Source organism: Aethalodelphis obliquidens, unplaced genomic scaffold, assembly GCF_003676395.1.
Source record: "Aethalodelphis obliquidens isolate GAN/ISIS:26980383/991018 unplaced genomic scaffold, ASM367639v1 scaffold28, whole genome shotgun sequence".
Taxonomy (NCBI): Eukaryota; Metazoa; Chordata; class Mammalia; order Artiodactyla; family Delphinidae; genus Aethalodelphis; species Aethalodelphis obliquidens.
The window spans coordinates 18,583,356-18,599,665 of NW_020837972.1; the positions used below are offsets into that span (position 1 = coordinate 18,583,356).

Here is a 16,310-nt window from a genome sequence, read left to right on the forward strand (position 1 = left end):
CACACACACACACACACACACACACACACACACACACACACACACACCAGAGACACACACACACACACACACACCAGAGACACACACACACACACACACACACACACACACACACACACCCTTAAAATTCCTCCAGCAAAGGCTTTTTCTGCACCCAAGACAAAATCCCCACAGTACCATGGCCTACAAGGCCCTACACAATCTGGTCCCCCATCTCCCTATCCCACCTCCTATCCTACCCCCTCCCCAGCCACCACGACCTCCCGGCAGCTCCGCCAACATATCAAGCTTGTTCCCACCCCAGGGCCTTTGCACGTGCCGTTCCCTATGCCTGAACGCCCTTCCCCCTGATCTTCCCACGACTGCCTTCTCCTCTTCACGGAGACCCTTCCCTGAGCCCCTCATCACTCATTCTGTTTTGTCTCTTTCGCTGCATGAACCAGCCTAAGGTCACCTTGCCTCCTTATGTGTCCCCCTGTTTAACGTCCTCTTGCAAAAGCAGCAACTCCTCGGAGCAGGGACTTCGTCCTGCCCACTGCCGAACCCCCGCTGCCTGGCACGGTGCTTGGCGATCGTGGGTGTCCAACCAATGTCCTGGCCCCCGTGGCCACAAGCTGGCCTGTGTGCCAGCCAGGATGCGTGCCCACCCGTGTGGGTGGCATCTGAGACTTCCTGCAGCAGGTGAAGGCGGCCGGCAGGGCGGGCTGATCAGCGGGGGAGTGTCTGGCAGGCCCTGTCACTGTGAAGTGTGGAGCTGGCCTCCTTCAGGGACAGCCCTGCCCTGTCCTCCGGCACACAGTACCGCCCTCAGGGAGGCCCACGGCCGAGGGCCACCCGGCTTTCTAGAGAAAGCGGGACGCCGTGCCAGAGGCTGCCGGGGGTGGGCACGCAGGTGGCCCTGGCTGCCCACACCTGTCCCTGGGCTGCGTCGGTCAGGGAGGATGGCCTGGGGTCCTGCTGCCCTCAGACCCCTAGAGCAGCCTGCAGGAGAGCCTGGGCTAGCCCAGCGTGGGGGGGAGCCTCTGGGGGGTCAGCCCCCAGTGCCTGAGACGTGCCAGGCTGGTCTGGGACGGGTGTCCCTTTGGGGCACAGGCTTGAGACTTCTTGGGTCCGGTGGGGGAGGGGCAGAGACAGAGGATCCAGAGAATGAGAAGCCACGCCCCACCTGCCTCCAGACCTCGCACTTCACGTGGTGACAACAAAGCCGGCCCAGCAGTTGCTGCAACGCAGCTGCTCGGGGAATCACCTCACTGGCTCCCCAGTGAACCCAGCGACCTTGGCCGGGAATAAGGTCAGGGTGAAAGCTGGAGGGGGGCAGTGCTTCCTGCCCAGGCCCCAGAGTGGCTGCCAGCCGGAGCTGAGCCTCATGGTTCTAGAAGCTCATGTGTGGACTGAATCACATGGAACCAGAAACTGAGCCCTAGACGTTGTTTTCGTACACGCACGGTGCTTTTGAAAATTTTGAGAAGTTGCCAATGTTGAGAAATCCGAAGATTTCACATGAAAAGATGGATTTCTAGCTTCTCTGGAAGAACAACCCCAGGCCTGTCTTACCACATGGTGACTCTTGACTGAAGCCAACATGCACCCACTTTAGAAAGAACAGGCGTCTCCAACTGCCCCGGTGCCCACCCCCCCCACTGCCTCGCCCCACCATGTTACGCTCATTTACTTGGCCTGTCGGGCCCCTGCGGCCCTGGAGTCTGCAGGAGCTGCTCCGCACACGCAAAGGCCCCTTACGCCCACCCACCTGCCCCCCTCCCCCGTACTCCCTGGGCCCCCAGCACACACTTACCCTCCTTCTCAGCAGGGGGTACAGGGCTCCTGCTTTTGCCTCGAGGGCTGCTGCTGGGCTGCTGGGGGCTGTCGCTCTCCGGCTGCACGTGCTGCGGTGGCGGAGGAACAGGGGGCGCCGCGTCCTCCCGGGGGGGCTCGTGGGCTTTGGTGACCTGCTGAGGGAAGCCGGGAGGAGTGAGCATCTTCACAGCCCGTCCGTCCACAGGTCACAGAGATCAGGGAAAGCCCTCCAGGCCCCCTGCGTGGGACCAGCCTGGAAACTGAGGCCCAGGGGGAGGCAGCGACGTGCCCAAGGGCACGCGGCTTGAGGGCCAGGAGGGTAGGGCTTTGCGCAGAGTGTAGGGGGTGTGCCCGCCCATCCCAGCTGCCCAGCCATGGATGGGGGAGCCCCCGTTTCCCTCCCCACCAGCCCCCTCCCCCTTCCCCAAATCGCTCGGGGTCTCAGAGGGAGCGGGACTGACCAATGGGAGTGGACCCGGCCTCGGGGAGTGGGCAGCGTGGCTTGGCGCACCTCGTGCCCCTCACTCGGAAAGCCCTGCTCAGCTCAGAGCCTTCCAGACCAGAGCATTTGAAGGCCCGGCCCACCTCCTCGGAGAGGGACGGCTTTGGCCACGACTGAGCCATCATGAGTAAGGGGCACCTCTGAGGGTCCTCCTGCCGGGCCTGGGGAAGAATCTTCCAGCTCCCCTCCTTCCCCCAGCGAAGGGCCTCTCGGTAACTGCGGGGCGCCGCCCTCCGCTCCAAGGAGCCGTGACAGAGGGCTGGGGAGCTTTCTGCGAGGTCTGGGCGCCCCTGGAGAACTGTCGGCGGGCGGGGTGGGGAGAGAGGCCAGGGCGGACACCTCGCCAGTCCCCCAGCCTCCGCGCCTGTCTCCATGGGGCTTTCCCCAGGGAACGGGAGACGCGGGCAGAGCCAGGCTGCAGGTGCGGGGGCCCCGCCTGCCCGGCCAGGTCTACCGTCCCCCCAACAGGAGGCGGAGGTCGCAGGGGCCCAGGACTCACAATCGGGGGGATGGCGGCCGCCCGCTGCTTCAGCTGCTTCAGGTCCAGCGGCTTCTGGGGCGAGGCGTTGGTCCTGGCGTCGCTGGTCGCAGTGAGGAGGCTGGGCCGTGGCGACAGGAGCCTGCGGGGGAGACTAGCGTCAGGCCCACGGGCTCCCGGCCTCCTGGCTCCAGCCTGGATGACGGGGCCGGAGGGGCTGCCAGAGAGAGGCGAAGGTCCAGGATCACGGGGCCCAGGAGCCTGGGGTCACGGTGGGGTCTCCTCCCTCCCTCCTTCCTCTGGTCCATGCAGGCCTCACAAGGGGCCAAGACCCCTCCCACCCCGGCCCAGAGGCCCAGCCAGGATCAAACACTCCTGAGACAGCCCAAGGCAAGGAAAGCCCCAGAGAAACCCACACTCAGGGCCCATACCACGCTCGGCCCTTTGGAAGCTGCCAGAAAGGCCAAGAATCAACCAGCTTAAGGCTTGGGGAGCTTGGGAGGTTCAGGGAGAATATCCGTCACCCAGATAGGAGAGGCTCAGGTACCAGGGTTAGGGCCTGGGGCGTGGCACTGAGAGGACCTTGCTTATTGGAGACCAGAATTGGGGAGCCCCCCACTCAGCCCAAATGCAACCTGAGATACTGGGCATCTCGCCTGCACACCGCTTGCTGGGGCGCTAAAGTGGGAGGTACAGGCTCTGCACGGAGGGCTGGTCAGTGTGTATGCGGCCCGCCCAGCAGCCCTAAGTGGGGCTGTGGTGCTCAGCAGGGCCTGCAGGCGCCTCGTCCTCTAAAGCAAGGTCACGTCTGTCTGATGCGGACATGCAGAATGGGGCAGCGCACCTGCACAGGGTGCACGGTGTGTGTGTCGGGGGGGTGGCGGAGTGGGGGGGCTGAAACACAGTGGGATGCCAGCGACAGCGTCACCCCAGTGTAGAGGTGCAGTGTCTGGGACACCGGAGCAAAGCCTGCCCTGGGGTGTGGTTCCAGAGCTGCTCACAGGTGTCACCTCCTTCAGGAAGTCTTCAGGGATTTCCAGAACTCGCCAGCACTGACCACAGCGTCCTGCCACAATCCCTGTCTGCCTCCCCAGCTAGAATGAGAGTCTCTAGGCCAGGAGCTGGGTCTGCTGCAGCCTCAGAACCCCTCACCCACCCACCGGGGCTGCCTGGCTCCGGCCCAGCTCTCGGTTCCCTCCTGTGACCCGCACTTGCTGAATACACAGCAGGCCTGGTGTTGTGCTTGGGGTGCGTGGTTGGAGACCCAGAATCCAATGTCTGCTTGCAGGGCGCCGGAGCTGGCTAGATGATCAAACGGGACACACAAAGGCGTTGGCTGCGGGCTGGATTCAGTCAGAGGGCACAACGAAGGCCAGGCCCCCAAAGCCAGAGGGTCCTGTTGGTACAGCCCTTGGTGTGCACTGTGACCATCCTGGCTGATGCCACATGCAGACTGTAAGCACAGCCACTGCCTTCCAGGTAACATCCATGACCACCAGGACGCAGCTCACGCCACCCAGTGCTGGCTGCCGGACACCCAGCAAAGAGCAGAACACGGCTGCTTCCTGCAGATGGAGCAGGACAGACGGGTGATGTGCAGCTGAGGTGCCCTCTGCTCTCTGCAGTGAGACCATGGCCTGTGACCGGGACCACAACCTGTGACAAGCCAGTCCCGAGGGCGCTAACCCCCGGCCGCATCTGCCACATACTCAGTTGAGCGGAGTCAGTCTCGGCGACGCCCACTGGCGCTGCCCATGGCATGCAGCTGGCGCCGGGTGCAGAGGTCGGCCTGACTTCTCTGTGCTCAGCTGGTCTCCACGGTCCTCCCGACCTGGCTCACCCCCCGCTGCCGTCCTCACCTCTCTCGACCTCTCCAGACCCTGCTCGCACTCTGAGGACCCCCTGAAGCCTCTCCTGCTGTGGCTGCCCGTCCTTGCTCCCCCGGACTCAGGCCCAGCCCCGTTTTGCCCACCACCCTCGGGCCAAGGCACCCTGACCAGGTCTGAGAACTGATGTTATCACCTGTCCTGCATTCCCCACCTCCAGCTTCAACTGTCACCAAACACCGCCCCACACACCCGTCGCAACAAATTACCAATGTCCGTTTAAACCAACTTGCATCTGTAGACTTAAGTTTAAAAGGAATATACTGCAGCCACTTTGGAAAACACTGGCAGTTCCTCAAAAGGTGAAACAGAGTCACCATAGGGTCGGGCAATTCCACTGCTGGGCATATACTCGAGAGAACGAAAACATATATCCACACAAACACTCGTTCACACAAGATCACAGCAGCCACTATTCACAAGAGCCAAAAGGTGGAAACAACCCAAATGGCCCAAAACAGATGAATGGATAAACAAAATGTGATATATATATATACACACACACAACGGAATACTATTCAGCCACAAATGAGTGAAGGGCTGACACAGGCTACAACATGGATGAACCTCAGACACGACGCTGAGCGCAAGAAGCCAGTTGCCAAAGGCCACACACGGCATGGTTCCATTTCTATGAAATTCCCAGAAGAGGCAAGTCCATGGACACAGACAGAGAAGAGAGATTAGCGGACCGGGGGCTGCAGGTGGGGGATGAGCAATGACTGCTAATGGTCTGGGGTTTCTTTTTGGGGCAGTGAAAATGTTCTGGAATTAAGCAGTGGTGATGGTTACACAACTCTGTGAATGTACTAAGAGCCCTGAGCTACACACTTCAATGGCTGAACTGTGTGGTTCGTGAATTATGTCTCAGTAAAGCTGTGACAAGGAAAACATAAAGAATATACTACTTGCCAGCCATGAAACCAAGGGTTCGTTATAGTAACTGTACTCTTTCTACAAACAATAAAGTAATAATGTTATACTATTATTTGCCATATAAATTACTCTAAAATGCAGATTTTAAAGTTAAAATATAAACTTTCATATTTTTGTAAATATAATTTTATAGGGACACAAAATATGCTTTTATGATACATATAAAATAAGCAAAGTGTCTGTGTCTCACTCTGTCAGCGAACTAGGACCTCCTACTCAGACCTGTGTCCTGCCTCGGTTTCCCGGTGGCTTCTCGTCCAGACAGGGGGCAGTCAGATTGGAGGGGGCAGGGGTCGCCCCTCGAATGCTCTCAGCAGGCACCAGCTGGGGGGGTGGGTACGAGCACAGAGGTCCAGACCCCTCAGGATTTCCTGAGTCCCCCCTAACCCTCACCCAGCAAGGCAGGAGCTCAGTGGGGACTGCGGCCATGGGCACAGCACTTCACAGTGGACGAGATGACAGCCTGACAGCTCACGGTAAAGAGGGCGGCATCCGGGGCTCCCCTGGTGGCGCAGTGGTTGAGAGTCCGCCTGCCGATGCAGGGGACGCGGGTTCGTGCCCCGGTCCGGGAAGATCCCACGTGCCGCGGAGCGGCCGGGCCCGTGAGCCATGGCCGCTGAGCCTGCGCGTCCGGAGCCTGTGCTCCGCAACGGGAGAGGCCATGGCCGTGAGAGGCCCGCGTACCGCAAAAAAAAAAAAAAAAAAAGAGGGCGGCATCCAAGAACAACGGTCTGGATTCAGGTCCTCAACAAGCCCAAGGGTCCCGAGCCCCCACCACTGGGGAGCGGGAAGATGCCTGGTGCTCACGTGGCCCCCAACCCCCTCATCCCACGTCCACGGTGGGCGAGCACCACCGCCAGGGGCCTCCTCGTGGCAGCGCCCTCCCTCTGTTCTCTTTCCTTTGTCTTCTTGGAAGACAGGGCTTTTATTTTCCTCCCTGGAGGCCTGGGCAGGGTAGGGGCTCTCGGAGCCTGGCACTGTGCACGTGACCCGGGACAGGCGGGGGAAGCCAGCAACTTGGCCGAGAGCAGCCAGGGTCCCGCCCACCACCCCGTATTCAGGGCTCTGGCTCCCAGTTCAAATCCCACCTTTGGCCGTATGACTTAACCAGCTGTGCCTCACCCAGTTTCCCCTCATCCGTAAAATGGGTATGAGAACAGTGGCTCCCTCCGAGGACTGTCCTGTGGGTGGAACACGGGAAGCCCCGAGAACGGCGCCTGGCGCTGAGCGGCTCGGGCACCTTCCCATTCCTGTGGTTTTTCTTCCCACCCTGGAAGACCAGGGCTGGGGGAGGGGAGGGGCCACAGGGGACTCTGGGTCCTGCAGCAGTAGCCCCCTCTCTGCTGAGCCCCCTTTTCCCAGCTTCTCGTTATCGCTTTGCTGGGATAGGTGTCCACACAGACGAAGTCATGTTACTCCCCTGTGCTCCCAGGATAAAAGTGCACTCCTTACCTCGACCCCTGGGGCCCTGTGGAGCCAGGTCGGGCCAGGTCCCTGCCCACCTCTGTGGCCTCCTCTCCTGCCTTCCCCTCTTCCCTTCACTTGCTCCACACTCAGCCACAGGCCTCTTTGCTGTCTACTGAACATAGCTCATGTGGCCACAGGACCTTTGAACTGGCTGTTCCCACTGCTGGCTTTCCCTCCATGTCTCACACTACGTGTTCTGATCATCCTTCAATGTCACCTCCTCAGACAGGCCTCCCTGACTGCCCCTCCCGCTGCCCCCACCCCCAATCTCTCCATCATCCACTTATCACAAGAGCATTCCCTTTATTCCATTACTGTTCCAGTTCCGTACTAGTCACTCTCACTAAAATGTAAGCTCCCTGGAGCCAGGACCTCGTCTGTCCTGTTCCCGGCACCCCTTGAGCCCAGAATGGCACACACTGGTGCCCAGTTAATCATTTATGGAATAAAGAAATAGAGGAGAAATTGCTGTTACATTCTTTCAAAGTTCCAGGGGCTCAGCAGAAGAAGCCGCCTTCCAGCCTCCTCCTGGAGTGACCTGTGCGGGCAGCCTGAAGCGGCTGCAAAGGAGGGCAGCTCCAAAGTGCCAGGCTGGCTCGTAACTCCATTATCCTGACAAGAAGCCCATAAGCCGGGATACCCACACCCATCTTATACGTGAAAACGCTGAGGTCCAGAGAAAGGACTTTCAGAAGGCCCAGCCCTGCCGGAAAGTGCCCAGGCACCTTCTCTGGGAAGTGGAACAGGCGGGGCCCGCCAAGCTCAAGGCTCTGCAATCAAAGCCAGTGTCTCTGGCTGTGGGCCAAGAAGACTCCCAGGTGGAGCCGCCTGGCAGAGAGTAAGGGAGAGTAAAAGCAGGATGTGATCTTCCCTCCCCAAGTCGTCCGGGCACGGGCCAGAACGAGATGCATCTTGTGTCTGTCCAGGGACGCCCAGTTCACTGCGCCGGGACTGCCAGGCGGGAGGGAGGGCTGTGGGCAGGAGGCCAGGACCGGGGGTCGCCTGGGGGCCCACCCATCCCGCCGGCCCTCCCGGGAGGCGCTGGCTGCCAGGGCGCGCTCTGACGCATCCCGCCTGCGTCCTCCGGTGCCTGCCCGGCCCTGTGTGGCTGTGGCCCGGGAGGGAAGAGGTCGGGAGGCTGGCCTGAGTCCAGCCTCACCCTGGGGCCGGGGGAATGGCCTCGGTCACAGAGGGCGTGACAAACCAGGTGTCCTGACTCCCAGCCCAGGGCCCCTGCTCCCGAGGGATCGAATGCTGGCCGCTCAGGCAGGAAGAGCGGATGGAAGCCAGACCCAGCTCGGGGAGGGAAGGACACGTCCCTGGGTGGGGCTGGGGTGGGGGGCCGCTGAAAGTAGGCTGCGGGGCTTCAGGCCTGGCCCGAGAGGTGCGGGGGGCTGTCGGGACCCAGGCCAAGCCGCTGAGCCGTCCAGCCCGTCAGGCCGTGTGCACCCGAAACACAGACTCCAGGAGGCCGCTTATCAGCGTGGCTGTCCCATGAGCTCAGCGCTCTCCCCACTAAGAGCAGAAACATGTGTCTCCATGACTCTGTCCCTGCGGCCAGCAGGAGTGGGGTGGGGAGCCGCCCGCCCTGACCCCATTACCCAGGCGCAAAGAGTGAGCCGAGTGGCCAGACCCTGGCCCAGGGCCCTCCCGGGCAGACCGAGCCGCCACGAGCACTGTTTCCCAAGCTGCGCCCTCTGGGCAGGAAGCTCAGGGCCTCTGCGCCCTCAGAAACCTGTTGTCCAGGCCTTTGCTTATCAAAGGGTCACACAAGCGGGGTGAGGGTCCCGCCAGGGACCCCTGGACGCAGGAGGCAGAGGACGACGTGGCTCACCAGCTTTTGTGGACCACGTGGGGACCCAGAGAGCTCTGACCAACTAAGTCCTCGTTTCATACGAAACGTTCTAGAAGTTGCCGTTTTCGCACGCCCCGAGGTGAACTGTGGGGCAGAGGAAACGGCTCCTGGGGAACAGGTCGGGTTTGAAAGTCAGATTTTCCTCCCTCTCGTGCCGCCCAGAACTTTTCCGAGAGACGTGAGAGGAGAGAAAACAGACTGCACTGTTTTCAGTCAAAATAAAACTGGCCGGCCTGCCTCGCTGAATTCTTCAAGCCGCCCAGACGTGAGCTGGAGCGGATCTCCGCAGCTCTGCCCTCCGCTGCCCACGTTTGGCCCTAAGTGGGATGTACGAGCTTTGCTTCTCGTCGGGGGTCTCGGGGACCCTCCGCGGGCAGAAGAGGAACCAGCAAGGATCCCGGGATCTGCCACTTTCCCCCGTGTCCACCGCCACCAGCCTCACCAGCCCCTGGGACACGGCTGCTGCCACCTTCCAACCTGTACGTATCCCTGTGCCCCTGTGGCCCCCGTTAACCCCCTGCCCCCTCCCAACACACTGAGGCAGACATACCCCAACTCTCTCAGGCTCTCTCCCTCTGAGGGCAAAATGCAGCCGCCCACCCAGCCAGAAGGGTTGCACGAGGTGGGCTGGTCTGCTGACCCTGCCTCTTTCCAAGCTGCCCCCCCCACCCCCCGCCCCGCTCCGCCACTCAGGGCCTGGATCACGCAGGCTCAGCCCCACCCCGGGGCTTTTGCACTTGCTGTTCCACTGTGCTGAGGGGAGAACTGCGTCCCCCACAATACGTTCACGTCCAAACAGCCAAGTACCTGTGAACGTGAACCTCTTTGGAAACAGGCTCTTTGCAGATGTGACCAAGTTAAGATGAGGTCCTTAGGGGGGACCCTCATCCAGTGGACTGGTGTCCTTAGAGCACAAGGGCAAGTAGGGCACACAGACGCACAGGGAGGACGTCACGGGACCACGGAGCGATGCGTCTACGAGCCAAGAACCGCCGGCGCCACCGAGGCAGGAAGGAGCCTTCGCGAGGCACGGCCCTGCCCACGCTCTGACTGGGGGGCGGTCCTCTGTGGCGGCGGCTCTGGACGCTAACCCACGCTGCCCAGCACGCCGTCCCCTGGCCCTCCCTGTGGCTCCTCCTTCCCCGTCCGGGCTCAGCTCAGAGGCCACCGCTGGGGGGGACCAAGCCCCCGACGCTGCCCTCTCCCACCACGGAGCTCCCGCGTCCAGACCACTCAGTGGCGGCCTCCTCTCCCTCCGAGGGCAGGCGTGGACGTGGCCTCGTGCGCTGCTGTCTCGGTATACAGGTGGCGATCAGTAAGCGTTCACGAGGGAGACGACGAGGCCGCCAGCCGGGCAGCCCACTCACCTGTTCTTGTCGCCGCCCTCGGGCTCGTCGACCTCGTCGGCACTGCAGGTGGCGCTGGAGTCGCTGTCCTGGGGGGCGCTCGAGCCCTTGGCCGCGGGGCCTTTGCCCCCAGGGCCGCCGCCCTCCTTCTTCTCCACCTTGGGCGCCCCCTCGGGTGTGGCCTCGGCTGCGGCCTCCGCGCCCCCCTTGACCTTGTCGGGCCCCTCCTCGGCAGCCTCCTCCTCGCGCTCGCTCTTGATGGGCTCTGAGGGGGCCACCTCGCCGGGCTTCTCTGTCTTGCCCACGTCGGCTGCCAGCTCTTGGGCCGCAGGCGGCTTCTGCTCCTCTCCCTCTTCAGCCGAGGGGGCGGCTGCTGCCTCTTCCTCCTTCTCCTCCTTGGGCACCACAGCAGGGGCCGCGGCGGGTGAGGCAGGCGCCGGTGGGGTCGTGGGTGGGCAGGCGGCTTCGGGGGCCGGGGCGGGCTCGCTGGGGGCCGGGGCGTCCTCAGGAGGCGGGCTGGGGGGCTCAGGAGGTGGCGCATCGGCGCCTGGGGTGGGCGGGGGCTTGGGCCCGCTCTGCGCGGTGTCCTTGGCGGCCTCGGTGCGGGGCGACGGGATGCTCTCGGTGTCGGAGCTGTTGTTGACGGTGGCTGTGCGGGGACAGTGAAGATGGAGTGAGCGGTGCCAGGGGCTCAGGGTGGAGGCAGGCCCGGCCCTCCCCACGGCCCCCCGACAGCCCCGACTGCACACCCTGGCTCCAGGCAGGAGCTCAGGGCGCTGCGACCCCATCGCTTGACACCACGCAGCCCTAAGGCTCCCACACGCCTGGGCAGCGCCCCCGCCGGCCCCTCCCAGTGCCCTGTCCTCCTCTGGCCGCCCTCTCCACCTGCTGACCCTGGAGCCCAGCAACCTGTTAACTTCCAACCCCCCGGGTGGGCGGCCCGCACCCCACAGAGTCAGGCTGGGGGCGGCCAGGGCTGCAGGCCTTTGTTTTGGGGTCTCCTTTTTCTCATCTGGGCTGCAAACCCTGGCTCTGCCCCGGCTGGTGGCCTGGCCGTGGTAACACCGGTGGCCTCCCAGCCTTGCTTTCCCCATCTGCAGGGTGGGGAGAACAGTTCCCACCCCACAGGGGCTGTGACAGCACAGGGTGACACCTGGTAACTGTCTGCTGTCGTATCACCCCTGCTGTCATCATAACACGATGACATAAAATGGGGCCAGTGAACTCGAAGGAGCCCCCGGGGAAAGGGTCCACACCGACTGCATCCCCCAGCCATTTCCCACAGGGCTGGTACACAGCAGGGGCACAATACGTATCCATCGAATGACTGAACGTGTGTATAGATGAAGGGAGAGGGGACCTCAGCTCCAGGCAGGCCTGGCTCTTTGGGCTCAACAACCGCTCCTGTCACTTCCTGGGTTTCAATTTTCCCCATTTTCTACAAAATGGGCACATCTGAAACCCCCCTCCTCCACACTTCCTGTTGGGGAAATCAAACTGGGTAAGCGTCGCAGGTGAACACACTAATGAAAAATCAACCAAGCAGTCAAGCCAGCACACTAATCTGCACGACTGAGCCTGGGAACGGCATGGGGAACAGACACTGCGCGGAGGAGGGGGCACAGAGGTGGCGGCAGCACAAATGGTGGTGCTCACATGCAGAGGCGTGCTCACAGAGGTGGGGCCCCTCATAGAGAAAAGGCCCCCTTGGGATGCCCCCCGCCCTGGTCAGGCCCTACCCCCGCCCCCAACGGCCAGCTGGCCACATTCGTACCTGGGCCACTGCATTCCCCTCTGGGTACCTCGTTCCCAGAGGCGTGTAAGGCTGGAAGGAAGTGAGAGAAGGGTTAGAAGCGAGGTGACATGAGCAGCAGGTGGGGTGGGAGGTTGGGTGGCCAGGCAGGGCTGGGAAAGGGGCCCAGGGCCCAGCAGGCAGCAGGAGGACCTACAGCCCTGTCCCAAGAGCCCTCACCCCTGAACACTCCTGGGTGCCCTTGGACAAGTCACTGGCTCCAGGGTCCTGGGGTGGGAGGTGCTGGCCTCAGAGGTGGGCAGGGCTGGGGGAGAGGCCCTTGGGGCTGCCCAGCCCCGTCTCACCCCTCAGACGCAGAGCCGGGTCAGCAGGGGTTGCTGGTGCCCTGCAGAAACGCTTCCCTCAGCTTTCACTGCCTCCAGACCCCCGGCCTCTCCCACTTTAAGGCCCAGAGCAAAGGCCATCCCTTCCAGAAATAATAATCCCAACAAGAGCAACACAGGGCTCGCTCGGTGGGTGCTGGGCTCCGGGCAAAGCTCTTCACACACACGACTCATCTCACCCTCAATAACCTCTAAGTTGGAGGTGATCACCATTCTCCTTTTCAGATGAGAAAACAGAGAGGTTGAGTCACTTGCCCCAGGCCACACTGCGTGGAGGCAGGAGGGGGTTGACCCCAACATCCTGTGTCCCTAACCACCGGTTCCTGCCCCTGCCTTCTGACTCCGGCAATGTCAGTCCCTCCTTTCACGTCATCAGACCACAGGATGGAGGGGGCCAGCGCTGAGGTCCCCTGGATAAGTGGTTTCGCCCCAGAGTCCGTGTGCTCATCTACAAAGAGGGCGGTTCACGCCTGGCTCTCTCTCTTACCCAGAGGCTTGTCTGTCTCCGTCAGGGGTTCTCAGACCCGAGAGAGCCTGAGGGCCATGAAGACTCACATGGCTGGGCCCACGCCCAAAACGTTTCTCACTCAGTAGGTCCAGGTGGGGCCTGAGAATCAGCACTCCAGACAAGTTTGAATCCTGGTCCCCAAACAGGCCAACTGGTTACCTTGGGTAACCTCTCTGTGCCTCAGTGACCTCATCTGTAAAATGGGGTGATGACAGCATCCACTGGGCTGTTGTGACAATTAAAGGAAATAACTCAAGGCTGTTGCTCTTATGACCACGATCTTTACTAGGGACACTACGGGGCCAAATGGATCACTCCTCCCTCCCCTGGATTCACCTCCCCCCCTGGATACGACAAGGCACTTGCTGCCTGCCCTGTGCAGGGAGGGGTCTGCAGTGCAGTTGGGGCTGGCGTGGTATTCCAGAAGGTTCCATCGTGGTGACCTCAGGCCCTAACCCAGAACCTACCTCACTTCCCCTATCCTGGTCACAGGGACAGAGTTACGCAGCGAATGCCGGCTGGACTGGCAGATTCCAAGTCCACCACCTACGTGACACCCCATGTGAGTGATTCTCCTCTCCCTGGGCCTTGGTTTCCTCATCTGTAAGATGGGAACATCACCCTGTGCCTTTGGGCAGGATCTTCTAAACTGCCTCCTTGATGTGCACAGAGCCATCAGGTGGTCACAGAAGCCTTGGATTCAGCCAGACCAGCACCCCCGCCCCACTACCCAGCAGAGAATGCCTCTCTCCCCATCCTTGATAGGCTGTGTGAACCTTACAAGTGACAGGGAGCTCACCACCGCACAGTTCTCTCACTGGGCAGCGCCTGTTCTGCTTTTAATGCTGAGCCGAAGACTGGCTTCCTCTAACTTTCCCACCAAGCCTGCCTCCTGCCCGGATGGATATTTAATGAGGGGATTGCGTTTCTGCTCCCTAGGCTCCCTTTTCCTGGCTACAGACACAAGACCCAGAATGCACAGAGCAGAGGGGTCTGGAGCCTCCCATCAGACACTGGTCAGGCCTCTGGTCAGCTCGGGCTAGAAAGACCCAAGGCTGGCAAGGAGGCCAGACTCACCCCCCCAGGTCCATCCCCAGGGTAAGACAGTAATAACCAAATGGCTTGATTCTCCATTTTCAACCAGGAAGCAGGATTCAGGCTGGTGAATACACTGCGGGCTGGTATAGCCTGAGTTTATTTGCATGTCTTGTTCACGGAGCCAGGGGGTGATTCACACTTTCCTCACACGTTGGCAGAAGTCTGGGAGTTTAAATGCAGAGACAGGCAGATAGGAGGGACAAGAAGGAACCCTGGCACGGACAGGAGGAGAAAAGGTTCCCTTCACCGAGAACTTGAGGCCCCGCTGGGGAGCTCTGGCCGGGGAGGTGGCAGAAGGAGAGGCAGGGACATTCCGCTACGCGGGGGTTGGGGTCTTCAGGGGTGTCATGCCTTGAGGGCTGGTGTAGACCAAGGAAAAGGGAGAGAGGGGCGGGGGCCAAAGGCAGACTGATCAGTGACCAGGGGTGCAAGCCTGGTGTCGGGCAGCCTGGTGTAACTCCCGAGTCTACAACACTGATTACATGGCGGAGCCGCAGGTTACGTGGGGGCCGGGCTCTAAGTTAGGCGCCCATCTCGTGCAGTCAGAAATCCTCCTTTTGAGAAGTGGGCCAAACGGCCGCTGCAATTTAAAGGACTGATTCTCGCCCTCTCTTTAGCGGCCCTCACCTGGTGGGAGAATTCATCTAAGATCAGGGTAGACGGTGCATCTGTGTGATACCTGGGGTGCCTGGAGTAACTGCCCTGAGCCCCAGTGCCCGCTGACAGAAAGTGGGGGCTATGCAGTTTATCATCGAGACACTCGGGAGTAAAATGAAGCATAATTGTATAACTTTTGAATACTTATCGACCAACGGTATTGGTTGTACTTATATCAGTCAACTTGTAAAATAATATTTCAGGTCAAAAAACTATTTTCAGGGACTTCCCCGGCCGTCCAGTGGTTAAGACTCCGCACTTCCACTGCAGTGGGCGCGGGTTCGATTCCCGGTCGGGGAACTAAGATCCCGCGTGCAGCACAGTGTGGTTAAAAAAATTAAAAAAAAACCATTTTCAAAAATAAACTTTCTTTTTCTAAAATGTGACACCAGAGGTGCTGGGCAAGGTAACAGGCGTCACCAGAGCTGGATGCGACCTGGACGTGTAAGGTCACCAAGCACAAGACTGAACTCACAGGGGTCAGGAGGATTGAATGGACAAGTGTCCTGTGGGCGCAGAGATGCCGATTACCATTATTATTGTTGCCACTGACACCATCATTATCACTGTCATTTTCACCATCATCACCACCACCATCATCATCACCACCACCATCACCATCATCACCACCACCATCATCATCACCACCACCATCACCATCATCACCACCACCATCATCATCACCACCATCACCATCATCACCATCACAACCACCATCACCATCACCATCATCATCACCATCAACACCATCATCACCACCATCATCACCACCACCACCATCACCACCATCATCACCATCAACACCATCACCACCATCATCACCACCACCATCACCATCACCATCATCACCACCATCATCACCACCATCACCACCACCATCACCATCATCATCACCATCACCATCATCACCACCATCACCACCACCATCACCACCATCATCAACACCATCATCACCACCATCATCACCACCACCATCACCATCACCACCATCATCACCACCATCACCATCACCACCACCACCATCATCATCACCATCACCATCACCACCATCATCACCACCATCACCATCACCACCACCACCATCATCATCATCACCATCACCATCACCACCATCGCCATCATGCTCTCCTCTTGGGGCGTCCAGGCTCCTTCTCGGTAGCACCCAGGCATTTCTGGGAGAGGTCAGCTCCCACCGCCCACCCTCACCTTCTGCCTCCTCCGCCATCTCCTCCTCGTTCCCGCTCACGCCTGACGCCTCCATCTCCTCATCCTCCACCACGGGCGGGAAGGCAGCCTCCTCACTGGCAGCAGCTGGTGCTTTCTTCTTCTTCCTCCGTGCGTTCCTCTCCTTCTCCTAGGGCACAGGGATAGCAGTTGGTCAGGGCCAGGGCAAGGGCCTGGGCTGTCAGCCCGGGGACTCCTGCTGCCGGAGGCCTGCCACAGCTGCAAGGGACAGTGATCCCATCCACGTGGTCTTGAGGGTGCCCTTCCCCCCTCGTGCCCCACTGCATGGCCAGACATGCCAGTGGTTATTTTTACCCAGAGCTTCATTCTTCCATCATGCCCCAGATACACCTGGGGCACAACCTGGCCTATAGGCTGCCCAGACATCCTTCCTGAACAGATGAGGAAGGACTGCCTCTG

At 60.6% G+C, this 16,310-nt stretch overlaps 1 protein-coding gene across 33 annotated transcripts in view; it reads right to left on the bottom strand.

The window, feature by feature from the left end:
* The window catches only part of NCOR2 (nuclear receptor corepressor 2), a 222,291-nt gene that overhangs the window by 33,037 nt on the left and 172,944 nt on the right, over positions 1–16,310 (bottom strand). For 26 of the 33 annotated variants that reach the window (XR_003436770.1, XR_003436769.1, XM_027125072.1 and 23 more), the window contains 5 exons: positions 15,873–16,020; positions 12,042–12,092; positions 10,289–10,916; positions 2,799–2,919; positions 1,796–1,952 (listed from right to left, as the gene is read on the bottom strand). Coding sequence is in view for 31 of the 33 variants with exons in the window: in XM_027125072.1 (XP_026980873.1) it covers positions 1,796–1,952; positions 2,799–2,919; positions 10,289–10,916; positions 12,042–12,092; positions 15,873–16,020 (1,105 nt within the window). In the remaining 2 variants the exon portion in view is untranslated. The remainder of the gene's footprint in view (positions 1–1,795; positions 1,953–2,798; positions 2,920–10,288; positions 10,917–12,041; positions 12,093–15,872; positions 16,021–16,310) is intronic. The other 7 variants (XM_027125102.1, XM_027125101.1, XM_027125084.1 and 4 more) reach the window with 2 other exon arrangements.